This window comes from Dermacentor andersoni, chromosome 4, assembly GCF_023375885.2.
Source record: "Dermacentor andersoni chromosome 4, qqDerAnde1_hic_scaffold, whole genome shotgun sequence".
NCBI lineage: Eukaryota > Metazoa > Arthropoda > Arachnida > Ixodida > Ixodidae > Dermacentor > Dermacentor andersoni.
Window position 1 is genome coordinate 45,894,730 of NC_092817.1, and position 26,397 is coordinate 45,921,126.

At 45.0% G+C, this 26,397-nt stretch overlaps 2 protein-coding genes across 3 annotated transcripts in view; one reads left to right on the forward strand and one right to left on the reverse strand.

Moving 5' to 3' along the window:
• The window catches only part of LOC126537048 (uncharacterized), a 60,659-nt gene that overhangs the window by 9,589 nt on the left and 24,673 nt on the right, over nt 1-26,397 (forward strand). The gene's annotated exons all lie outside the window — the stretch shown is intronic.
• Nucleotides 6,885-15,380, reverse strand: LOC126537047 (ganglioside GM2 activator-like). Of its 2 annotated transcripts, none has more exons than XM_050184162.3 (5): nt 14,843-15,380; nt 13,673-13,883; nt 12,884-13,069; nt 9,223-9,378; nt 6,885-7,217 (listed from the first exon to the last, which is right to left on the reverse strand). In XM_050184162.3, exons 1-5 carry the CDS (start codon nt 14,920-14,922, stop codon nt 7,068-7,070), a joined length of 783 nt encoding a protein of 260 aa, XP_050040119.1. In that variant the 5' UTR covers nt 14,923-15,380; the 3' UTR covers nt 6,885-7,067. The 2 variants fall into 2 exon arrangements, with proteins under 2 accessions (XP_050040119.1, XP_050040117.2); XM_050184160.3 differs by having other exon boundaries at nt 12,884-13,051; nt 14,843-15,379.

Here is a 26,397-nt window from a genome sequence, read left to right on the forward strand (position 1 = left end):
GACATACGATCTCTCCAATGTTATTCACAGCGTGTTTACAGAGATATTCAGAGACCTGGAGTGGGAAGAATTGGGGATAAAAGTTGATGGAGAATGCCTTAGTAACTTGCGATTCGCTGATGATATTGCCTTGCTTAGTAACTCAGGAGACCAATTGCAATGCATGCTCACTGACCTGGAGAGGCAAAGCAGAATGGTGTGACGGAATGTTGTGACGCGAACTCCCTCTGGTTAACCTCCCTGCCTTTCCTCTCTCTCTCTCTCTTCCTACAATGGTTCCCGTAGTAATTTACTATGATGGTTCGTTAGCCTCTTTACCGATTAGAGTATTCGTCATCACGTGGCACCGATGGCGTAAACGCAATTTCTTTTTAAAGCACGGTTATTTACTCGTCCATTCTCGTGTATGAACTTCTCGCTCAGACTTGGAATTCTTGTGTATTGCCTTGTGTTTGGAAAGGGGTCAAAGTTGTGCCATTGTTTAAGTATGGTAATAGTCATTTTCTACTAAATTATAGACCAATATCATTAATCAGTGTCTCTTGCAAAATCTTGGAACGTATCATTTATTCTTATTGTGTTAACTTTCTTGGAGCTACTTCTTTTTTCACATCTCGTCAGCACGGTTTTTGGCTGTGAAACTAAATTAATTTCATTTGCTAATGAACTCCTAGTAGTACTAGACATCCCATTTATAGGGATTGTGCATTGTTAATTTCTTTAAAGCTTTTGAACTTGTCCGCCATGAACTTCTTAAGATCAGTACTAAATCTTGACCATAACATAATTGCATGTGACCACAAGCTTTTGTTTAACCGATATCAATTTGTAATTGCTAATGGCTGCGATTCTTCTCTCTGACCTGTCTGTTCAGGAGTGCCCCAATGTTCCGTCCTTAGGCACCTTTCTTTTATTCTTTAAGGCTCTTTCTTCTAGGATATTTGCAGACGACTGTGTTATGTACCATGGGATTTCTCTCGGTACTTACACATCCCTCCTACGGTCTGACCTTAACAATGTATCTGGTTGATGTGACACATGGAAAACAAAACTCAACACCACGAAGTACAAAGTAATGCTAATTTCTAGCGAGCTTTTCACCAGCGCTTTCAAGTTTCACATTAATGGTTCTGTTCCAGAGGACGTGACTGCTTACAAATACTTAGGCGTCCACATTAAATCTAACCTGTCTTGGCAACCACGCACTAATTATGTGCTAATAATGCTAACCGCATACTTGGGTACCCGCGCTGTGACATTTGAATGGTCCCGTCTTTTATTAAACTCCTCTTTTATAAAACTTTCGTTCGTTCTGAACTAGAATATTTATTTATTTATTTATTTATTTATTTATTTATTTATTTATTTATTTATTTATTTATTTACACAATACTGCAAGCCAGTAATTTGGCCCGAGCAGGAGGGGCTACAAAGGATACATACAATGTAACAAAGGTCAACAACAACAAAAATCAAGAGAACACGAAGACCGTAGCAATGTCCAACCCTCGAAGTGTGGAATCCATTTACTGAAAGTCTTATTCTCACCTTGAAGCTGTACAGAATCGTAGCGCGCGTTTCATTTTCTCTAACTACCGCCGCCTTTCCAGCGTTTCATCTATGAAAACAGCGTTACGGTTTCGATCGCTTTCTTCACGCAGAAAAATAACACTTCTCACCTTATTATTACGATAGCAATTATTTGGATGCTTCAGACGCATGTCTGGAGTCGTCGTCGTCGCGGTGACGTCGCCGTAATGTTCCATTGAAGTCCAAGGGCGATAATATCTTGGCGGCAGGCCGTGTAATGTGTGTACGAATGAAAGCGTGCGAGTGTGAGCTGACGATGGCTGCCCAACCTCGTGCGCGCAAGCGAGGCAAGCGAGGAGAAACAAACCATTTTATGACATTTATCAAAATAAAAATGGAACAACAGGGTCCTTCAACAGGTCCTCGACGTGGGTGGAGTCCTCAGTCCAGGACGCCATGAACCTCGGCCACCCTGCACGCTCTCACGACCAGATCGAGCTGGTGCCGGGAGTTGACGCTAGACAGCGAGGCTTCCCACTGTTGTATGGGTGGGCATTGGTTATAGGTCTGGCGCTCATGAACTGGCACCCCCAAGTGGCGTCGTAGAGCTTGGCTGACGCATTGCAGTCAGCGCATTGCTGCGGGTAATGCGTGGGGTAGATGGCGTGATATAGCGTGCGGTGCAAAAAGATGTTTGTCTGTCGCTGTAGCGTGCCGTCTTCCGCCGCGCGCGAGGACCCGGGTGGAGAGGATGGAGGGCGGTGGGGGGCATTCTACTTCGGCGGCTGCTGCATATGGCGCAGCCACGCGCGGTCACGAGGGACTTCAAAGTGATCTGCGATGGGGAAAGTACGCCGAGTGCTGATAACTTCGCGTGTGCCCTGTTTCCACCGCCTAGTTCGCGTTGAAGCGAAAGGCCGCACGAAGGTGAATTCGCTCACTGCTGCTGCCGTGCTTCCTCACTCCAGCGTTTTGACAGCGAGTTTCCGCGGGCGAGACCTGTTCATGTTTCCTACTGCGTGCGTGACAGCATGGTCGTTAATTTAGTTATTAGGGGAATGTTTACAACAGCCGGTAAAACTACTATCCTTACTTCGTATAGCTGTATATTAATTTTCTATCGCAATCAATGCTTCGCCTTTCGGGCGAAATTGCGACTTTTTTCATAAGATTTCTTACCATAACCCTCGTCTGAAGCAAGAGTTACTTTTTTCCCTTCATTCATATCATCTCGCATCAACCATCGTCACAAAAGGTTTGTTCCTCGTTGTCCTACTAACCACCACATTTTTTCTTTCATTCCTCACACTAACAATGATTCTAACCACTTACACCTACCTCCATTGTAGCTATACGGATCCCAGTGATTTTTTAACGCCGGCAGAATCTTCGCTCTACAGACCTGCGCAATATTAGCCAAACTTTTCATGAACAAACACGAAAGAAATAAAAATCGTGGGTGGCATTAAGTTAATATTAACGAAGGCCACAAGGCTGAATTGTGCAAGCATCCAGCGCACGTGGTGCAAAAAATTACCGTGACATTACCGTGTTCCCCTTGTGCGACCCCATAGGTCGCACAAGGGGAACAACAGGAATAAAACTAAGCAGGTGCACTCTCTTCAGCGGCGCTTTTATTTCCTGTCTTAAGAAGCAGCGTACGGGAGCTGCCTCACAACGTGGAGCTCAGCGGGATGATTGGTTGACGATGAGACCACCCCGTGCCACCGCGTCATTCATTATCTCTCATCCCGACGTCTGCAGCCGAGGCAGCAATGTATACTAAAGAGCAGACCGAACTCTGTCACGTAGTACATGTCTATGCACAGCCGGGTTGTTGCAATTGGCAAGGATCTTTTTACGGAGTTCCCGGAACGGAAATCCCCTTGTTTAGTCATTGACGGCTGTCCAGCTGGCTGGCTGGCTGGCTTCGTGCGCTTTAAAGGACGTTCCCCTCTTGTCTAGGTACTTAGTTGACTGGGTATTATTGTGACCGGGTTTCAAGGTTGTACCGAGATTATTGGACACCGTACTTTCAATCTCTGTTCTTTTTCCTGCTCTTTCAAAGCGACTAGTCGAGTACTCCTTAGGATAACGTCAAGAAGGGAACACAAACCAAGCGGAAGATGCAGCACGTGCGGGCAATCTCGGCAGAAAGCGAGAGCTGGGTTAAGAAACAATTTTTGAATGTTAAAATGAATGCTCTAAGGAATATGCGGCCTCCGTGGAGCGAGTGAGCAGAGAAGAAAGCGCCGGTGCACAGCTGCTGTCATGTCATCGTTGTACTGCTGTCACCATTCCATCGTCGCGTCATCGTCTTCACGTTAACAGTGGCTTTGTTCTCCTCATTCTGTCCCTGTTCATGCTACTATCTTCATATCCTTTGCCGTCAATTAATCGGCGTCACAACATCCTCGTCATCACGCTTTCATGCCGCACATTGCAGCGATAACTCGTGCGGCCATCATCAAACGCCGTTATCGACTTCGGCCGTACATATAGAGTATTGTTAGTGTGTCCACTCGATTTCAGTAGTGTACATAAATTGTTCGCTTAGTTTAAGAATCATCCACTGACCGCACAGATGCTGCTGGAACACCGTCTCTAACGATGTTCCACCCTTCCCCAGCACAGGGTAGCCAGCCGGTACTTACACTGGGTAACCTCCCTGTCTTTCCTCTCCTTTGTCTCCTCCTCCCCCTTGTTCTTTTTCAAAACGACTAGATTCTGCAATCGCTTTTGACTGCATGGTGCTGTCTGCAAACGTGCGCACATTCATCACCTTCCGCGTCTCCTCTATATTTTCTTCTTTCCCTCTCCCACCGTAAAGTATCCAACCAGACACTGTTCTGGTCGCCGTCCGTTATCTATATCTTCTCTCTGTCTCTCTCTCTATTGACAACCATTTTGGTTGGTTGCGGCCACAAGCTTTTTTAACACTTTTGTTCTCCTCAATAAGCAGCATGGACGGTAAATATAATCAACCATTTAATAATCAATCATTCAACCAATGATTTATTTACCGTGCCCAGGAACAACCATAAGGGTTGAGGGCTGGCGTACGCATACATTAAAAAATACGGCAGGGGAACATAAGTAAAAAAAAAACAATGAATAAAAAATTTTGAAGAGAAGAGTGCATAAAAGAATAGACGCAAGATGAATATAAAAGAAAAAGGAGGAAAAGGGCAGTTGACCTATGACAAAAATACGCAAAGCTCGGAAAAGAACAATGGGATTGAGTTAGGAAAACTATAAAGATCACGAAAATAAGCGTTGTAAAGGCTCAGTACTGTGTGGATGGTTGTGTTTTGGTGATGAGACGCAGGACCATGGAAAAGTCTATGTCCTCTGGTGATTTTGCGCAGAATACGAAACATGATACAATTCAGAAGTTCGGGGCATGTTAAAAATCCTGAAGGAGTCTCGAAAGGAACGGAAGGTCAGCGCGATTACGTAGGCAGCGAAGTAAACGCAATGACGACAATCCAACAATGCTATAGAACAAGGTCGAGTGTCCGTGTTAGCAAAACGGTGATGATATATGCTTAAAAACAATTTCTGGACCCGATCTGTAGTATCCCTGTTGAATCTAGAAATGGCATTCCATACGACCGATTCAATCGTATTAGATTCTAGGAAGACATATTCTTGTGTACAACTTGCGGTACGGTGTAGGAGAATTGAAATCCCTGGATAACCTGCAAACATAATAATAATAATAATAATAATAATAATAATAATAATAATAATAATAATAATAATAATAATAATAATAATAATAATAATAATAATAATAATAATAATAATAATGGCTGGAGGCATATTGCTAATAATGACAGTGGAGAATGTAGTGTTGCAACGTTAGGCAATGACGGCGAAGAAATGCGTTTGACTACTACGAATATTCGGGCTGGTTTTGATGTAAGCAGCCACACTGTAAAATGCTGAATCTCTTTCGTGAATTTTTGGCGCTGCTCAGGAACACACGAAGAAAGATGAAAATGTGCACAAGGGCAGACTGATGCGTTTCCGACAAATTCCCTTGATCGTGTGGAAATACGTAACTCAATGATTCTATAAGTTTTCCTTATTATTATTGCTCTTAATGAAATGTATACTATTTACACTTAATGCATACATATTACTGAAATGCTTAGAGGTAATGTGTTGAAAGCAGATACGTATAGAGAAAGGATCATATAAATTATATATATTTACCAGTCAGGTCTTTATTCTGGCAGTCTTTCCTTCTGTCTCGCATATCCTTGCCTTGCTTCTGTGTTGGCAACGCTCCAACATTACTAAAGATATTTCAGTTAACACGCATTAATGCCTTGTTTCTATTGCTCTTCGCACAAAATCAGCTTTACGAGGTAGATAAGAGATAATAGCTTTGAATGCAAGTGCTGAATATACATTGTAGCAATGTAGAAGAGCAGGTGGTTTGAGTCCGAAAACATCGCAACAAGACCTCACTTCTGACGGCTGCACGCAGTTCTATCCTAAGAAACTTATCGCGGCTATTTCTTGGCGTTTCAGATCTTCTTACTGTAATTTTCTGTGTATACGAATATAACTTTCATGATGACAACATTCTATAGTGTTTTCTTTTATCTGGTACAGATTATAAAAAACACGTTGCTGCCGTTATCCGAATCACAAATTTGGATAGTAAAATACTCCAAGAAGAGACAGCATGACAGGGAAGTAGACGAGACAAGTGCGACCTTTCTACTCTTCTTTTCTATTTGGCGTATGGATGTTTATTAACTTGCTAGAGGTCAGTGATATTGTCTTCATTTACTCGTCTGTCTGCTTGTTTTTCTTTTTATTTGGTTTAATACAGTCCGCGAACTTCACCTTTGTTAAGATACAGCTTTGACAACTGCTCACTAGTCTGTTTTCCTGCGTATATCTTGCAAAAGAACTTCCATTAAAATCGTTGACTTGGGGGCCTCCTCCTGCACATTTCCATGTATTAACACTAAACTATGTTGCAGAAATTGATTTCCAATTTTGAAAGAAGTTGTTCTGTGTGTGCGTGTGTGCGTGCGTGCGTGCGTGCGTGCGTGCGTGCGTGCGTACGTGCGTGCGTCACCTGACGTGCAGTAATTGGAGCAGTCTTGACTTCCTCAAGGACCCACGGTTTGATACTAGGAGTCAAGTCAGCCTGCGCACCTTCTCTGTTGCAAGATTGATTGATTGATTGATTGATTGATTGATTGATTGATTGATTGATTGATTGATTGATTGATTGATTGATTGATTGATTGAGTGATTGGTTCATTCATTAAATCCCTCAATGTACATCCTCCTTCTCGTTCGTTCATTTGTTTATTAATTAACTCACATACTCTGAAACGTTTTATTTCTGTTCAAGCATAATAAAGAAATATTTACAAACTCTTGAACATCACTTGTAATTGCTGTCTTCTTTGTTCCTTCCTGTGGTAGCAGCACCGTTCGTGCACAGTGCAAGTTGACTCTGGGGTAAACGACAATACGAAGCAACGAAAGACATCTTGAGATCGACGTCACTTCAGTGACAACGTGAAGTGCACACAGAAAAGGGCTTCGCCCCGGCTTCTGGCCCTCACAGTAACTTGGTAGTCGCCTGACGTTATCCAATCCGGAAGCAGTAGTGCCGGCACTTCGAACTCCTTGTTACGGACCGAATAGTCGCCCTGCAAAAGAAGAAAACGCAAAGACCAACAAGGCTTCAGCAAAGGATATACATCATGCATTCTGGCGTATAGCGCAGAAACTTCAGGAGCAACGTACAGAAGACGAGACACACACAAGCGACATTTTCAGCGGTGGTTTATTCGAAGCCGGTTCACGGGTTTATATAGCCAAGACAAAATCCAGCATGCGCAAACTACGATCCAGCGAGGAAATTCAGTTGTTTCCTCGATTAGGATAGCAAACGAGTACGTACTGAGGCACTCTTGGCCAAGCTTATCTATTGTAGCGAATTCTATTACCAATCTCCTCAATTCGTCTTTATGCCTGCGCGCAACAAAGCAATCTTGAAGTAGATGTGAACAACCACATGTGCTGAAGTGTGCGGCTAACCAGCCGTCGCTTCCTTTGTTGGTGTTATTACAGTGCACTCTGAGCCTGTAGTTCAGACACCACCCAAATTGCCCTTCGTAGTGTTTACCGTATGAAAGTGGTATCTTGTAAACAACGCCTTCCTTGCAGGGTACCTCATGCGTTACATGTTTTTATGTCGCAGACTTTCCCTTTACCACCAAATGGGTTGCTGATTCTGCGTAGATTTCCTAAATTGTTTGGGGCTTGGAAAACCATCTTTTTTATGTTGTAGAATATTTTGTGCCAGGTACTTTATGAGGGCAATTCTTCCCCGGAGTTTCTTCGCTCAACGCCAACACGGTCGAATCTCAACTCTTCCGAAATCGATACACATCATACTTCCGAATATCCCAGAGTTTCCGTTCGTACGCGTGCTAATATTAAGAAGCTGAGAATAGATGGTTGTGTGATCAGCTTGAGAAGGCCGTTTTCGCAGATTATACGATAAGTTTGCAGCATCTAACAGTACCCCCGAAACATGATATACATATTGTACAAAGGTCAGTTATGGTAAGATAAGGGGCTATTACAAAAATTTGACTCGCTTCCTCTGCGATCGAACGATTTTGCAAACGTATTAGGCTTGACAAATTGTTCGGGGGCTGAATTCACAAAGCTTTTTGTTTGTAAGATCTGTTTGCCATCAGCGGATGCGTTCGCTATTATTTATGTTAGACGTGATTATGACTGGCTGACAACTGCTCTTACGAACAGTTCTAGAATAAGATATTTCTTATGATTAGGGTATAATATTGTCTAACACTGTTGGCACTGCTAAGAGGTGCAACGGACCACGTATCATAACTAAATTCATAGGTACCCTAGTAACGGGGCCACATCAAGCGTGTCGATGCTGAACTTCTGTGATGGCCTTCTGCGATGTAGCTATAGTCAAGTAAAATGAAGGCCTAACCGCATTTGTTTAAGCAGCCGCCATGGCTAACAGGATCAACGCGGTGGAATACTTCGTTTAGCTATAACTACCGTCAGCTATAATTGATGCACAGTCTAACAGTGATTCATGTCTACATGTAACAGTTTATTAGGCTCAGATGTTTTTTATTTGCCACATTTTCGAAATTATGCGCTTAATTTCTAAGATATAATCACATATTTACGTCCGAAAATATGGCACAAGAAGTCGAGGTTTGGCTATGACACAGATGCAACGTCTTTTTTTTTTTTTCACGAAATTTATTACAAAGAAGCGCCGTTCTTACTCCCCCCCCCCCCCCCCCCCCCAAAAAAAAAAAAAGTTATAGGCAGCGGTACAGTGCACCAGTCACTACGAAAATAATAGAGGGAGAAGAAAAGAAAGACAAAACAGTCTCATGTTACATATGCGTGTGTGAACTGAGGTGGTTTAAGTAATGTGGTTGCTTTGTTTGTTGCACAGTAAGACGGTGTTTTATTTTTCCTAAAGTGAAGTGCGACTTCTACAAGTTAAAACAGAAAGGAAATACAGGGAAGGCTAGGTAATTTATTTTCAGGATGTTTAATGTTGTATTTTGAATAGTATTTGACAGGTGTGTACAGTACTCGACGAAATTTCTTAGAAATTGGGTGCTGAAAGAAAGAAGGTTTTGTTCTTACCTCTTTTATTGGACAGCCGCATGGCAGCCCCAAGAAATCGTAAAAGAGGGGGCAGTCCTGGACGTTACAAATGTCGTCGTAGTCGCAGGAACCAAAGTCATTGACGCAGGGCACTGTGACCCACAAGTAGACCTTCTTCTTCATGCTGATTTCTACCTAAACAACGAATACAGAAATAAAGAAAGCAAAATATATTAGAAATATTGTTTTAAATACACATGCAAATATGAATGGTGTTATAGAAACAGAAGCTCTGAAATCAAGACTCGGCATCAAATTCGTATTTGCGAACACTATGTATTTTGCCTAGGGCTCCTTTAGCCTCCTCAAGCGTGAAGACCGATCAGGGGCATATTGCTTTTCAAGTAGGTTCTTGTTAACGACCCATGTCACTTACGTGATAAACACATTTCTTGTTTAAATACCCCGGTAAGAAGCTGGAGGCAGCATCTCCGTGGAGGTGGAGGAAGTAACCGTCTGCTCACGAACCTTGTCGTAAAAATGTTTTTATTGGCCTCAAGAGAGATGAAATTGTAACATCGCGTGGTAGGCTGGCATGTTGATGCTGCATCATGAATTTTCGTGCTAACTCGCTCCATTCGAAAGGCACCTAATGGGTGCTTTTCGTCGTATTTGACAAGGTGATTTTCTAGACCAAATTTGCAGAAATTTTCGAAAAAGCTGGCGACCATAATGCTCCTAACTATATCAGCACTGTTCTGCTAGTATCTGACTAGCGGAATATGATACGTAAATAGCTTCTGAGTTAATGTGGAGAAAGATTAAGAGCAAGGTAAACAGTTGCTTACAATGTGGCTGGGGAGGTCAATAACGCTGCACGACAAATGCCCTGATAGTTAAATTCGCAAACACTGAGAATATTTTCTGCAGCAAACCAGCTTGCCGCAAACGAACCAAGAAGTGTATAACTCAATCACATGGTTCAGAGAGAGATTGAGAAAGCAAACAGAGAACGTAAGGATGTTAACCAAAGAGGCATCTGGTTGGCTACGTTACCTTGACACGATGGAGAAAAGGTAATAGAAAAATGAGAAACAGGAGTTTCCTCTCTTCGGGGCGTTTAACGTCGATGAGTAACACTGGGGCTATGTATCGTGCAACTAAATCTAAAGTACACGACTGTTCTTGCGTTTCGCCCCAGATAAAGTGCGGCTGATGTGAATAGGGATGAGATCTGCGGTCGCGAGGTCAGCAGCCGAACACAATAAACACCTAGTCAACATGACGTATAAGTGACGTTGCACTACACGTAGTATTTCCTTTCTGTAGCAATCATTTTTGCGCAGGACCGGGTAAACAAATCTTTTTAATGATGATGATGACGACAATGATGCCAACGACAGGAACACCTTTAATACACTATAGTATGTTATAGCGTTCTTTCTTTCAATTTCTCGTGGCACCGAGGAATGGTGGATGATATTGCTAAGAGCTAAGAGTCCCGGAATACGGAAGAAGTGTTAGCGCAATTAGCATTCTTTGGGAAATTCATTCAGTTTGCGGTTTGTCTGTCTGTCCAACCTCTTTCATTCCAACTAGGTTAACTGGGTAGCCCATGGTCTTATGCGTAACGCATCGGGCTGCTGTGCTGAGGGTACCGGATTCGAATCCAATTGTCGGGCCAACTTGTGTTACTGGGTGTGTGACGCTGGGTACACGCCGCTCTTCAATGACAAACAAATAATCCTTTAAGATTTCTTAGCTGCTGAGCGAAATCGAACCCGCGTTATATTTATTCAGTCAATCTTCGACAGGGGAACAGCGCGAAAAAGACGAAGGACAAGAAGGGGTGCACACCAGCGCTTGTGTGGGTACCCCTTCTTGTCCTTCGTATTTTTTGCGTTGTTCCCCTGTCGAGTATGTACCGACTAGCCGAAGCCGCCGTGGTGTTGTAATTCATCAGTCAATCATATATGATTATACTATGTGCCCGACGTATCATGTACCAAAATTTAATAATATGCAAATGACAGGTAGCTGGAACAAACAAAGGTAATGCTTGCTGTCGCTTGGAGCAAGTCAGGCTATTTTTGTTTTTCGCCTAGTAAGATAATGATTTAGTATTCATTATTCAGCTTCTCAAATATTATATTCAGAGCTAAAGTGTCCAGCAGAAAATTGCAGGCCATGCTGAAAAATTCGCGATCCAGCTTTCTGTAGCCCAACACGTGCTACATAAATGTTTCTTTTTTTCTCCAAGCTTGAAAGAAAGTCCGCCAAACATGAAAGAGTGCCACGCGACTAGTCACGCGGCACTTGCATTTTAATAAATATTGGCACGAGTTACGTGAGACACGTGGTAAACTCAGACACGCGCTACGCCCATACATTGCGGTGCCGCCGTTAGGTGGCGCAGCGTGTACATATTGAGGGAAGTGCGAGGTAGGAGCCCATCTGCAGTGCATACAACTACATGACGCCTTTCAGCGGTGGCAATATGGTTTTCAATGCTAACCGCGTTAGCGTCGACAGTCATCCTGGTATGGTTACTGCCGAAATTATTGTTTATTATTATTGTGTCGCAAGATTTGAAACGCGCCACAGCGGGCTTGGATGCACTGAAGGAAATGCAGAACTTTTCGTCAGGAGTAGATCTAATCCGAAAATGAAGAAACAAGACTTCAAAGGAAGGAAGTAAGGCCCGAAGCCTACATTATATACAATTTTTACAGATCAGTGCTCACTACACAGCTTCTCACAATATGGTCAACGCTTTGTTTGCAAAACCTGCGACGCTGCTTCTGGTTCGTATGGCTTCGTCGCATAGACAATTTGAGTACGGATTAGTAGTCCCCGCCGTGCATACTGCTTAGATGTAAGGCTCTCAAATTGTTGCGCACTGAGACCAACATTAAAATTTGGAGGACACTTAAGCTACGCCTTTAAGAGTAAAACGCTCCCCCCCCCCCCCCCCCATAGCATTCAAATGTGCCTGACTGGTTCTCACGCTTGACGCAAACTGCAGGTTATGCAACAGTAATGTTTACCGGGAAACGCTGGCGGCGAACGCCATGCACGAGGGTATTTCTGGTAGAAACGCGGACTCTTGCGTGGGTCGCGTACGCGCGTAGGCGGGCGCCATCTGGATGGTGGTGTTGTAAGGAACCGAGCTCGGCGCGCCACTCTATGCATGCTAGAAACGCGGGAAAAGGGGTTTATGTCTGAATTTCCGCGTAAGAAAATTATGTTTTCTCGTATATTCAAATCCCAATCCGACGCTATCATGTCTGGGGTTGTGCGAAAATCGTACTTTACGATTTCTTTTCGCGGATCCTACTTTCGAAAATTCAATTACTTTAGTAACGTCATTGCGCTACACGTAGGGTCTGCGTGGTTGGGTATGAGCGGTTCGGAATGATTTTTCGTTCGATGACGGTGGACGCTAGACACGGGACGACGGCGCCGAAGGTTTTGAGACACGGGGCCCTTTGCACTATCGCGTTAAAGAAAAAAAGGACCCACAGGGACAGCAGTATAGAGTGCTGCTGAGAAAGCCAGAGGTTTGATCTTGACTAACCCTGACCAAAACGCCATGACGAGAAACGAGCAACCCTTTTTTTGTCTCCACTGTGAGAGCAAGTGCACTTGTGCAGGATCAAAGCAAGAAATCACAGGAGTCGCGGGGGCGCTCAGCTTTTACCTTGATGGGCGCCGTGACGTTTCTGGACACCTTGATGGCCGAGGTCACGAACACGGAGCCGGGAAAGCTGAGCGGGTCCGGCCTGAGGCGCAGCTCTTCGTACTGCACCGCGTCGTAGCGCGAGCCGCAGTTGCGCACGGAGTACTTCCGCACGGAGTCGCCCCATTTCTGGAAGGCCAGGAGCCACTGACGACAGGTCACACATCCGAACACTTTAGGGGCTCGACAGTGCACCTCTATCACACGCGCACACATATAGGCACAATCTTTCACCTTCTTCTTGGAACAAATTTTTCAATTTCTCATATCGGTATGAAAGAAGGCGAACGAATAATGTTGTTTCTTTAAATATTAATAGGCCTTAATTGCCCAAATCCGTGTTAGGAGGAATATTCAGCCGACAACTTGTTACTTCCTTGCCATCTGCTCGGCGTCTTCATATATGTGAATAATCTTCATTGGTATCCCATACAGAGCAGATTTTCAACAGCTCCCTGCGTTTAGTTGGGTGACCTGAAAAGCTCACGAAAGACACAATTTAAATAGGAAATCCGGAATACCCTGAATTATTATTAAGTGCGCTTAGCACAACTCGCTATAAGGGTAACAGAGGTTGATATAATGACAACGTTTGCAAAATTCAAACGCACTTGCAATTTTGATGAGCCTGCTTTGTCAAGCGCAGCTCAAGAACTGATCTTTTGCATGCGATACTAGAAATATATTGTGGCTGTTTATGAGGCAGTGATTCCTATAGTTCAAGGCATTGCAAGGCAAAGATGTACTCACAGCTTGTGGAAGGTCTGGAATGTAGCGCTCTGGAACCTGGGGTGTGGACAAAAGGAGAAGGTACCTCTCCCAAGTGACGTCGCGAATCTTTTCGGCGTCTACACTGTGGTTGAATGCTTTCAATGCGGAACCGAATGGATTTTTCGCTTGTACTCCAGGTAAGAGAGCCAGCAGTAAGGCGATCGCAACCATCGGTGGTATGGAGAAATTCCTGCTGGAATGAACAAACAAGGTGCTCGTAGCAGAAAGGACAGACAGAATAAAATTGAAAATGCCACACAAGATCATATTTCTTGTATGCTGAAAAAGAGACAAGCCTCGCGATATATTTGAGAAAAAATAATGTGGCAATAACGTAATAAGATTCGGGTAATAAAGAAGTTGTATCATGCTTGCTACATTGTTGTTATTTCGATTAAGTCAAGGCTCAGGTATAAGTGTTTCGGAAAGGGGAGGTCGTTTGGGTGTGGCATTGAAAGTGAAATATTTGAGGAAGGAAGCAACAGAGCTTACATGGGGCAGACATGCTTTTGAATTATTAGAGACTGGCACTCGTTTACCCTCGCCTTTGGCAAGAGACAACCAAAGATAGCAGAAGCGAGGGGACTAAGTGGTTCTGAGTTTTACTATTTGGTGAATGCGCCTCCGTATATCCTATCTATCTTCTAAGATTACAGTAATTTATTTAAGCCAAAGCCGCGTTTTTCCACAGCTACGTCGCAATTCGTCTAATTCTTCATGCAAATTCTTTGTGCACTCTCATGATTACAAAGCTTATTTGCATCTGTTGCATTATTTCCATTCATTCGATTGCCACTGTCAGTTTGTCGACCTTCTATCTCACGCTGGTCCTGATGGAAAACCCAAAGATCACTCCGATTTTTGTTTCCGCAGCTGCTGTAGGGTTGGTCTTCTATCTTAATGACGAGACGTTTTCTTTTTCTTTCATTCAGAGTCCCACGCTCTATGTTTTTTGAGGGTATCATCGCATACTGCACACGACCAATCTCGGTCAAAGAGCAGCCCCCTTATTCTTCATCGAAATAAACACACATTTTCCACTCAATCGTCTTCGCGATCATCCCTCTCGCCCTCTACTCAAGAGCCGGTAAACGACCCCACACACCTTGGAAGCTAAGAGTGCCCATGATTATAAAATGAGGCCCGTACCTGAGAGTGCCTCCAAAGCATCTCTGGCTGGCGTCGTCGCGAGTCGTCTTCCGCTGCCGCCGGCCCTGGTCGGCCGCCATGTCAGCGGCGGCACAGTAGCAGCGGCGCGGGTGTAGTGGCTCCTTCTTTTCGGCGACCGAACGGCGATGGCCACGCGGCGGCTGCGGTGGCACCCGCGGATCTCGTGTGGCGCTGACCTAACGCGGCGGCAGCGGCTGCAACGTCGACGGGACTCGTCCGTGTCACGCACTATGGGCGCCTGCGCGCTCGCGCTGCCGGCGACTCGCTTTCCGATCTCCGGTAGCGACAAGAAAGAGGAGGAGGAGGAAGAACGTCGGGACAACATTTGCCTAATGATGGAAGTAAGAGCAAGAGAGGAGGGAGGGAGCGGTTGGCCGAGCCCCGAAAAATCTGCGGCGCCAGCCCGACCGACGCCTCCGCGCGTGCGTTTGCTTCGCCAAACGACGCGTACAGAATGCAGACGCGGGGCAGAAGAGGAGAGCTTCGCCAACACGGATGCGCGACAGACGTGTTGCCGCCTTGTGCAGAAAATCCGGGTATCAGTGTGGCCCCCCGAACTCGAGAGAGCCTGTTCTCGAAAAGGGAACGGTGCCCTCCCCCGCTCTCCCCCCCCCCCCCCCCCTTCAACCACCACCCCCGTCCGAAAAATAAAGCGCAGAAACAGGACCGCTAGTTTGGTGATACTGCTGCGATCGCTGCAACGAGCCGATTTCCTTTTTTTTTTTTTTTTTCGCGAGCCGGGCAGTCTGATCGAAGGCTTGCGGGCGTCGAAGATTCGGAAAAGCGGACAAGGGCGTGCTCGTGCACTTACTTTTGCTGGCCCCGAAACGACCAGCCGGCGCGAACCTGCTTTAAGAAAAAGGACTGCCCTGTTGCGGGGCAAGGACGTCCTTGCAATGTTCGGTGGAAAGTGTGCCCGTTTTCGGTAAAATGGAGTACGAATGTATCACCGTATCGCCAGGAGGCTGTAAAGGTGTGATGTTCCCGGACAAATCTAAAGACGAGTCCCTGGCTCCTTGATCTTTAATGTTAATTTGTGGAACTTTTCTACCGTTATTCTTATCAGCAAGGAGTATTGACCTCAATCGACCTGCTGGGGAAAACATCGCAAGTATCTTTGCAAGTAAAACATGACAATAACAGCTCGTATCATCAAGTGTCTTTGACAATTTCTATTTGTTGTCTTATTTATGTTCTTTATGTGTTCTAAATTATTCTACTACTGCGACTGTTTGGTGCTTTTGTGGCTATTATTGAGCACGTAAGGCGTTCCCTGTGTGTATCTGCTATACTGGAATTTGTATGTGTACTGCTCATTTCATGCACTTTCTTTGGTTGTAATTTTATGAACATTTCCTTGTCTATGTAGCCTATAAAGTGGCTCTGTCGCCCTTTATCAAACAAAGCCAATGAAACAAAGCCCTTGAATTGCAGTCTTGCAAGCTATGTCGACCTCATTGGCAAACACTGTTCTATTATAGATAGAGAGAAGGCATATGTTTTAGCATCGCTAGTTGTATACGACAGCCCTTTAACACGTAGTTTCTTCACTTACAAATCATGGCAATACGTCTCTCACTGCAATAACTAAAGCCTCTTAATGTTTCGAGTGAAAGCACTATGATAACTAACCAAACTAACAGACAAAAAAAAACAATGGGAAATCAGCGGAAACCGCTGATGTGACATGTCCGGCATAACGAAGTAAGTTTTCTGTTTTTTTTTTATTGAAAGGAAAATAAAATAAAGAGATGTAGTCACCCTATAATGTAGACGGCTCTGCTCCTTTTCGCATAGCAGAAACAGCAATCTAAAAAAAATACATGTAATAAGAACATGAAAAGAAACCACATCATAGTGCCAGAAATCCACAGCACAGAGTCCTGTACAGCCACGAACATAAATATCAAAGGCAAAGGCAAGTCCCTACATAATGAGTTTGTAAACAAAGTCACAAACACTCACAAGCGGCCGTGATGTAGATGAGCATATAAACAGATGAGAATACACAGAATACAAAAGATTATAGCACGTAACATACAAGCGCTAATAATTACAATAGAAGCAAGTTGCAGTTACATAGTGTGACTATTCCCTGCGATATCTAATAGTTGTTCAGTAGCTTATCACTCAATATGTTCCTATTAGTAGCAGGTAAGGAAGATATGATTGCATTGGACAACATGCGCAACAAGCTGTGGACAAAGAAAGCTTAGGCAATCTTCTTTACTACAGTGGTATGCCTGCTAACAGAAATGAAATCAGACTCTTCACAGTGAAACAAATATCTATGCACTTGACTAACTGAAATCCGCTCACGAGCGCTGTTTTCTTTCAGCCGTCATACATCAAGTCCACATATTCAAAGGCGCCTAGAGGTAAATTAAGCCGTAACGATAATCCACAAAAATGAGAGGCATGATAAGATATAACGATTTAACCAATACGGATATCATTAGAAATGGTAAACAAAGAATGCTTATGACGCCTAGGCCAATAAACCACCCATGTCATTCGGTGATGTCAAGGGTTTGTACTCAGATGCACATGCAACAGTTACTCAAGAGTAAGGATGAATAATTTATTACTCGGTTAACTTATTTATTCGCACGAGAAATGTTGGATATATGTGCTGCCGGCCACTACTCAACATCAAGGAATGACGCGAGGTGAAATAGACGCTCACCGTAATTTAAACTGTTATCCCGTCCGAAGCAGTCATGCAATTGCTTAAAAAGAAAGAACACGAGAGGAAAGTGCAATATAGCACCACGGAATATTTTCAGCTGACACCGAAAGAAATAATCCTCTACTATACATGGATCAGTTACCTCTCAATAAGCAAAAAATGAGAAGAAGGAAAAGACAGCAGATACTACATAGTTTTGCCATACCAGAAAAAAGAAGAAAAATGATTAGACAGCATCAAAGCCAAAGACAAGCACCCTAAATTTATATACAATGACACACACAAAAAAAGCTGCCTCCAGTCTACAACCGCGAATAAATGTAGACAATATAAAAAATATTCAAGAAAAAAGAAAGAACAGCAGTGGTAAGAGAAATCTCACGCACTAATAGGCAGCTGGTGCGCGGTCACGTTTAAAGCAACGAAACAACAATAACAGCCACAAAAAGGAGACAAAGTAACAATCCTGATCTCGTGGATTAACATGGTACTGGCGTGTCACCACGCGGTAAAGAACAAACACTGCAAGCGAAGATTAATTTGTTGCCGGTGGGTCACCCAGCTGGCATACTCGCAAGTTAATAATGTCCAACGGGCAAAACCGCGCCATGCAGGGGGCACTCTCAGGTGGCCGCGCACAAACGATTCTGGTAACGCGTGAGCAGATCCATGTCAGATCGAGCATTATTTGGATCGCGGGCGCGTCCGGGTGTTTGCTTCTCGTCCCTCGGGTTCCGCCGAGGACCAAGGCAAGCGTGACGCGACGGGCTGCTGGCCCCAAAACCGGGTTTTTCTATTTTCCCTCTTCTCTGCGCTCGCCTCACGTAGCACCGCATCGCAGCTTCCGTTGCGCGACGTTACAGCGGGAGCAGAATGCTCCCCCCCTAAAGAACGGTGCTTCGATCACGCGGGTCGCGTTGCGGCTGTAGCGAATACGCGCATCGACACGTGCATCCCATCCCACGAATGGATCCCTTTCCACAAATTCCGGGCTGGCGCGTTCCTTGTGCATTGCGTCACCTAGCCCCGGGGTTCCACACCTGAAGACCCAGTGAGCAGTCCAAACTTTTGCGTTCCACAGTGGACAATTCGCCACCTGTCGAGGCTCTGCCCGAGAACGAGGGATACCCGAGAAAGTATACGAGAGTTGCCAATCTACGAGTGGATCAGAAAGACAGTTATACGCGTTGGCTCATGTACCGTAAGTTCGCTAAGCAACTACTGAAATTTCGGCTTGAAGAGGGCCCTCCACGCGTTTATTTAAATGAACATCTATGCCGCAGGGCGAGCTTCGCGATAAATAGAAATTATGTAAAAAAAGAACAGATTTACAGGAAGTACATGACCACGGCCGGCTCTTTAGGCATCCAAGTAGTCATTACATATGCGCACTCACGCTCGCCTGTTCACCTGAGTTGGTGTGCTCTGGCTTTATACTCCGTTAAGTTGAACGAATAAATGGAACAAAGGAAACTAATGAAAGGCGATCATAAAGACAGGAAGAATAACCCCGAAACACAGTACTTTTCATGAAGTCTCGAGTCAAGTCGGGTGCTGTGCAAATAATTCATAACAGCTCTCCCAGACGCACTTCCCGCATTGCCGTTCCCACAACGTGGCCAAAACAGCACCTATAGACAATCCTTTATTTCAGAACAGCGTAATCCGCTTGTTCACATACTCGGGGCAGTCGCGAAACGCGTGTCGTAGAATCTCGGGAACATGGCAGGGCTCACACCGCGGGCTGTCCGCACGGTCAATAAGATTAGCGTAGCGTCCAGTTTAGGCGCCGTCCACGCAAAGTGGGTGAAACGTACACTTGCTGGGCTTTGCTTCACTTTAGCTGGGAGTCAGAGAGTCCTGCCAGCATTTCTTTCTCTCAGTCACTTGTGCTGATTGTCCGGATAAGCCCAGCAAGTCCCTTTGCAATCTTTGCAAACCGTTCTAGCGCACCTTGACACTAGACCATTGTCCCTCGACACGATTTTCACATACCGCCGACAGAAGACATCGCAGGTGAAGGCGACGAAGGTTCTACTTCGGTTTTTGAAAGAGACGGGATTGGACAAGCGGCTGTGACAGTGATATCACGTACCATGCCAGATTGATGGACTCAAACGGACGATGTGTGTGTGTGTGCTGTGCTATGTGCTCTCTCTCTCTCTCTTCCCCTTCCCCATCTTTCATCGCCCCCATCCCTCTCCCATGTGTAGGGTAGCAAACCGGTTAAGCTAAACTGGTTAACCTCCCTGCCTTTCCTTCTCCCCCTTTTCCTTCTTTCCTTCCTTGCAATCTCACATAGGTTTACATCAGTTCGTTAGAAAGGGATCATGGAAAGATATTTATTTAAAGGCAGAGTACGTCGGCTTCAGCTTGTGTGCCCTAGCCTGCTACTCAGCACTGAGGAAGAGAGAAACGAAAGAGGGGTGGAGGTCGATGATGACAAGAATAATGGCGGGATTTATGCCACTCGTTAACACAATAGCATGTTAACAGCAGGTTTGTATGAAGATGGCCACATTTCCTAAGTACATACTTCTGCTAGGAAGTATAGCTTGTTGCCCAAGATTACGTAGGACTACCCATATATATTGCCAGAAGTTGGGTCGAACACAAAGACGACATGTTAACGCCTATGATAAATACAGAAAACTTCGCAGCGAGGCGAGGATTTGAAGTCAAGGAAAATAACTATTCGCGCTTTCCAGATACGCTAGCGCCGCCGCGCGGATTTTTTCGGAAGCCGGGAGGGGGTGATGGATTTTCCGCTCACGCGGTTTCTGCAGCTGTGTTGGCGTTTTGGTACTATTCAATATGGAAAAAAACAGTCGACGAGCGAAGAACAACCGCATGTGCAGTGTGCCACAATGCACAAATCGTGCAGTATTGGGAAAAGTAAGCCTGCACCACTTTCTAAAAGAGTAAAAAAGAACGGAGGAAGTTGTGGGCGGTCAAGCTCCGCATCGGGAAGAAAATGAGCGAAGAAATCGTATGTAGGGAGCATTTCAACAAAGACTACTTCTTTTGGGGCCACCTTAGAGAGTGTAATTGACTGTTGCGCTGCTCTCAATGATTTCATTTGATTTTTGTTGCGAGCTGAATGTGGAACTTTGCCTTAAAGACGAGTTGAAGCCCTTACGAAAGCGGCTGAAGAGACACGCCGTGCATTCGCAAAAGATCACGCTGCGGTCCCACAAAGCAACAGCAGCGGGGTTGGCCGAAGATAGCCCTCCACCGATCCCCATGTAAATTTAAGTACGGAAGTGTCACCGTTTATTAAATTTTCTGCCTGCACTCGCGCTGTTTCGGTAAATACTCTGCGACGGTGCCTGACGCTGCGTCGCGAGCATTGCAAACTAGGTAACGTATTCCGCAACTGTTCTTAGTCGTTCTGCGTGGGAATGAAGCAGGCCGTCAATGCACAAAGCATTCGCTTCCCAGTTCAATAAAGTTATTCTCTCTCTCTCTCTTTTTTTTGGGCCGTGGCGAAAGGTCTGTACCGATCGAAGGTCGTGCGCACGCGTTTCTGATTTTTTATTTGTTCTGTTTGGTCTTAAAGCATCTCTTCTATGACAATATTGCACGAAACAAGGGCCAGGACTGCGTACTTAAAGCGGTTGTTGATGAAGACTGCGCATTCGAGTTTCCCTACAGCACGCGAAAGCGCTAATCGCGCTGGAAACGGGGCGCGCTGACACACTCATCGTCCGGCTCATATATTGTAAATCGACATTACTGAAATGTTTCCGTGTCATCTGGCATTTTTAACAAGCATTCCGCAACTAAGCTGGTGCATGGAGCCATGTATCTCGTCTTGAATGCACACATAGTGGCAAGGGGGGGTACTGCGCTTTTTTACATCCAAACGTTACCGATTAAGTGATTGGTGTCAATTCTCGTACATCGCGTATAGATTACAAAACGTAAGGAGAAATGGTAACCTTTACGGTGCCAGTTACATCGCAGCCTCTTACGGCGCGCTTGTCTGCAGGCAGAGTCACTTGACCTGGACAGCCGCGCTTGTCGTCTCTCGTATTCAACGCCATATTACATGGCCAGCGTTAAACGTAGCCTCTCCTTCGACATCGCATCGCTGCGTGTCCTTGGAAAGGTCAAGGATCGCGCTTAGAGGCCCGTAGGCCGCCTGCTTCAGCAGGTGCGCACCGCCTCTATCACCTCTAGCCCCGCTATATTGAAACGTTCTCCGCGCCAGCTATAGGCACTGGAAAGTGCGAATAGCCAGCGATGGCGGGATATTTCTATGCGTTCATCGAAAGTTCTGTTCCGGATAGTGCGTACTGTAGAACATGCCACCACCGCTCCAGCCTCCAATGGCACGGCTTATGTCGGATAATAGCTGCGCACGCACGCTACGGCAAGTGTGCGGGAAGCTTCCACCTGGCGAATGCAGTCGCAAATAGGATGCGAAACGCGAGGAGCTTAACCGATAGACAAACATCCGATTTGGTATGATACTCTGCACTGGGGAGGAGGCAAGAGAGACAGAAATATGAAAAGGAAAAATCACACATGCAGAGAGAGAGAGAAAAAAAACAGACACGTATGCATATGTCCACACATAACATAAACGCGAGAGTGTCACAGTCGTTCAACTAGGTAATTTGAACGAACTTCAGTAGCACCTTCATCGCCTTATGGTGTGATAACCGTATATGCCGGCATTCCAAGATTGTCCACTCAGAACGATGCCGGTCGTCGAGGCGTGCCGGCGTTGTGGCGAGTGCCTGCCTCGGGGCGTCGTAACGAAGACATTGACAAGCGACATGTTTGAGCACATAGTCGCATAAATGCTGTACCTTACTGTATTTTTGGGACCTGTGCGTTCTCATTAAAACATCTCGTAGCACAACAAAAAATAGTGCACTTTAAACGTTGTCTGCGTTTTACGGAGACAAATCTGGTTCTGTACGCGATCTCTGGCATGACAAATGGTTCATAGAAGACGGAATCTTCAGGTGACCAACTGTGGCCGGATAAGGAACTCAATGTTTTGGCGAAGACGACTCCACAAGTCCTCTTCTCCAAATGTTGTCTCCAGACTAAGGCAGCCCTTGTTCTTTCACCGTTGATCATATGATCTCTCAGCTGCATTTACTACTTCTGTGCGCACCTCTGTAAACTTGTTTTGTTTGGTTTGTTTATTTTCTTATACAGATGTGAAAAGAGGTGCAATACTGTGACTGTTTTTTATATATACTGGATAATGTCGAAGCCTGTAGTGGCTCAACGTCTCCGTGTTGTTGTTGGTGGCGTGTGTTATTCTGTGCAATGTCATCCTTACAGATACTTATTTATATTTTATTTTTATATTTTCTTTCCATTTTTTCTGCTACATTACAAGCTGAGAGCCTGGCATAACCGGTTTTGAAGTAGACTATATATTCGCTCGCCTTATCATCGTTCAATTAACAACAGCACAAGGGGAATTACCCTGCAGTTCTCATAACCATTGCCTGGCCTGTCGATACACTGCCGGAGACGCCGCTTTAATGAAGCAGCATTCGCACATTCTGCGTATCTACTGAAGGGATTGAGGTGGCAACGGGAGTTTGATTATTGCATTCTCATCATCGCACGTGACCCGTCATTGCACGAGTCTGTTCCCGCAAACAGTTGTATGCTCCCCGTGCGGCACAACAATTTTCCCACCTAATTTTGCCTAGCGTTCTCGTGGCTTCCCGCTTCTTTGTACTAGTTGGAGTCGAGCCAGTACTTATGCCGGCTGACCACTCAGACTCGATCCCAGTATCCGCTTTGTTAGTTTACCTTTCCTTATTGTGTTTAGTTAGTGGCTTCCTCTGAAGAAGTCGGCCTTTTGCTCCCATACGTATACATATCTGTTCGCGCTAGGCACTCAGTCCCATAACGACGCTGCTACATTCAAGGACGCGGAACTTACGCCACCTGTTTACATTAGGAAAGGTGTACCAAGGGGCCTCATGTAATAGCTCTATTCTAGAGGCTGTACACTTTCAACTATAGAAAGAATAACAAGAAAAGCGTCTCAAGCACGCCTGAATAATGTATGTTCTCTGAAAGCTGCTGTCTCGAGTGTAAGCCTTTCTCGGAACCAGCGCGTGCTATAGAACGTTTAAATGTGCGGAGGACTTACACCTGCAGATGTGTGGGAAGGTTGGTGTTTTAATCTGCATTGAGTACGGGTTGAACGTTTTCGAAGCTCTTCAGTAATTAGGAAGCTATACTAGCACCACGTCAAGAATTGGCTTCAGACGATACATATACTCGTATCATAAGTAATCAGTTCTTAGTGACTGAAGATTGCTGCCCGCTGAAAACCAGGGCCCGTATTCACAAAAACGTTCGAACGTTAGAAATATTCTTGAGAACAACTGTTAGCCCAAATTTCGCCGGGAACAAATATTCAGCGGAGGTGGCCAGTCATTGACGAATATAACTTATGAACAACAAAAATTGTGTCCCTGGGCCCCAAGTCCATTTTAGGTTCTTTAATTATTTGAATCACAGGATTCTGCATCGAGATTTAACGGGAAAAAATTACTGATGTAGGAAACTAGCCCAACGCGTTTGTGCTCGGTTCGAGCAGCATAACGCGCAGAAATTGTAGCCTTTGCTTCGCGAGAGCGGCTACAATGTGACCAGAAACTACCATGCGTTTTCTCGTTTCCGATATATCTGATGATTTATGTAGTGCATGACGGTGTCAACTACGTTAAAAAAAAACTGCTCTGTCGTGGGCATAGAGAGAAATAACTGGGACGATTTATCTCGCCCATATTTAATGACGAGTACTGTAGTCACATATTCCGCTTCAACAAGATTGATTTTTTCCGCTGGGTGAGCCTGAATTGATCGAACCATTGTAAAACGCTGTTTCAGTACGTACTTCGTTCTTATGTAGGTATTTGTTTTGACATACCGTGATAATTTCAAGGGAGTCGAGGGGGGGAAGGGGGACGCGCAAGCGTGATAGGAAGCAGTTTAAAAAGTATGCTATAAGAGGCATTCAAATACACGATTTGAAGAAGTTACTGCAGTGTCCTGCAATATCAGCCTGCGACAGCCGCCATACGGAAGTCAGCTTACGCATCTCGTCGTACCACCCCTACCGGATTCTGGCGTTTGTAAGGCCCCTGCTAGACGTGTCTGCTGTCCGGACAAGTCCGTAGACATCAGCTCCTTGGGGCGGGGCCGCAAGCCTGGGGCGTGGGTCAAGCCTTTTGGAAAATCTTTCTCATGCACACGCGACAGCTGGAATAATGGCTGCCCCAGCGTCCGTACTTCTCAAAGGCAGATCATGGTGGTGGGGCAGACAGGCGAAATTAGCCTGGCACTTTCGAGCATGCCTTGACGGGGGGAAAACCTGCGTTGTCAAAATGTTCATCGGTTCAATTTCTCAAGAGAGAAAGAGAGATAAAAGGATGGCAGGGATGTTACCCAGTCAGGACACCGGTTGGTTACCGTACTGTGAGCGAAGAGGAGCATAAAAAATGGAGAGTTAAATATCACAAAGAGAAAAAGCGACGTAAGTAGCAGATGCAGTATATCATTTAATGCGAAGCATTACTGTCCCAGTTAACCCAGTTTTCGTCTTGTATGAACTATCTGGCCGTTCTAGTGGGCAGATCCTGATGGTAGCTCAGTCTCAAAATATGTTGCAACAGAACTGCTTGTTGGCCTAGTTGGTACTTGCTAACCACAATGCGCAAACCACGTTTTTCTGAGATTAAGATTCTTGGTAGAAGCAGAAATCAAACAGCATGGAAGCTTATTACATAAAAAAGGAAGGTTCAAGTTGCATTAGCGATACATATATGTTGCTCTACAAATCGGAAACTAGGTTGTTTGACCGCTGGGTAACGTAGGTTCGTGAAGAACCTGCGCATGCGTGATATATTCATGGGTCCCCGCCCAAACTAAATCAGTTGTAAGTGCCGCCCATGTTGTCTTTTATGTTTCTTCCTTTTGCGTATGTTTTAACTTTCGGCAAAAAACATGTCTTTTCTAAAAATATGTGCCCCTCAGTCCTCGCGGTTTGTGCGACAGCTCGATTTGGACAACTTAGCTATCATTATTGTGCCGTTGCGGTCAGGCTCGTACGGGTACACGTATTCTCAGACCCGGTATTCGTCTACTACTCTAGACGAATATCGTATCCAGAGATGGAGCTGAATGTTTTCTCGACGGATACGTTTTCCACCAGCTTCATTGTCGTCACGTCGTGCGTATTACGCTATGCCAGAGCCGTTTGACATTACGCCCGATTTCTCGGAACATATAGCTTAGATGCACTTTCCAGGTTTCTTGCGCAATGCTTGGAGCAAAAAGGGAGGCTTGTATCTACGATATGCAGAAACGGTCCCAGTTGGCATACAGTTTCGATGTACCGGTGTGAAGCACGTATAATGGGTAGGCAGTTCCGAAACAATTACTACAGCAAAACATCGTTGAAGCTTACAAAAAAAAAAAAAAATGACCGTTCGAGAGATAAACATGAAAGACATCATGCATTGAAATGTGGTACTGCATACAAATGGACTCTCATATGAATACTGCGCACGCCAAGATTATTACGGGTAGACACTAAAGTACTGTTTGCCTGAGAGCAGGGCACTTATTTTCCTCAACTGCACTAATAAAGCCTCGCTTTAATTTTAAACACCTCCTTTGAAGCAACACTCCCGATATCTTGGTACGAGACAGTTTACAACCTTATCTTTCGCGGCGAGACAAGCTACCACCCAAGGTTATACCCAGGCTGCTGCCTTAAGTCGACCTTCGATTGAATTACCATGCGCGAAGAATTAACGCGGAACGATGCATCAATACGTTTCGTAACTACGTC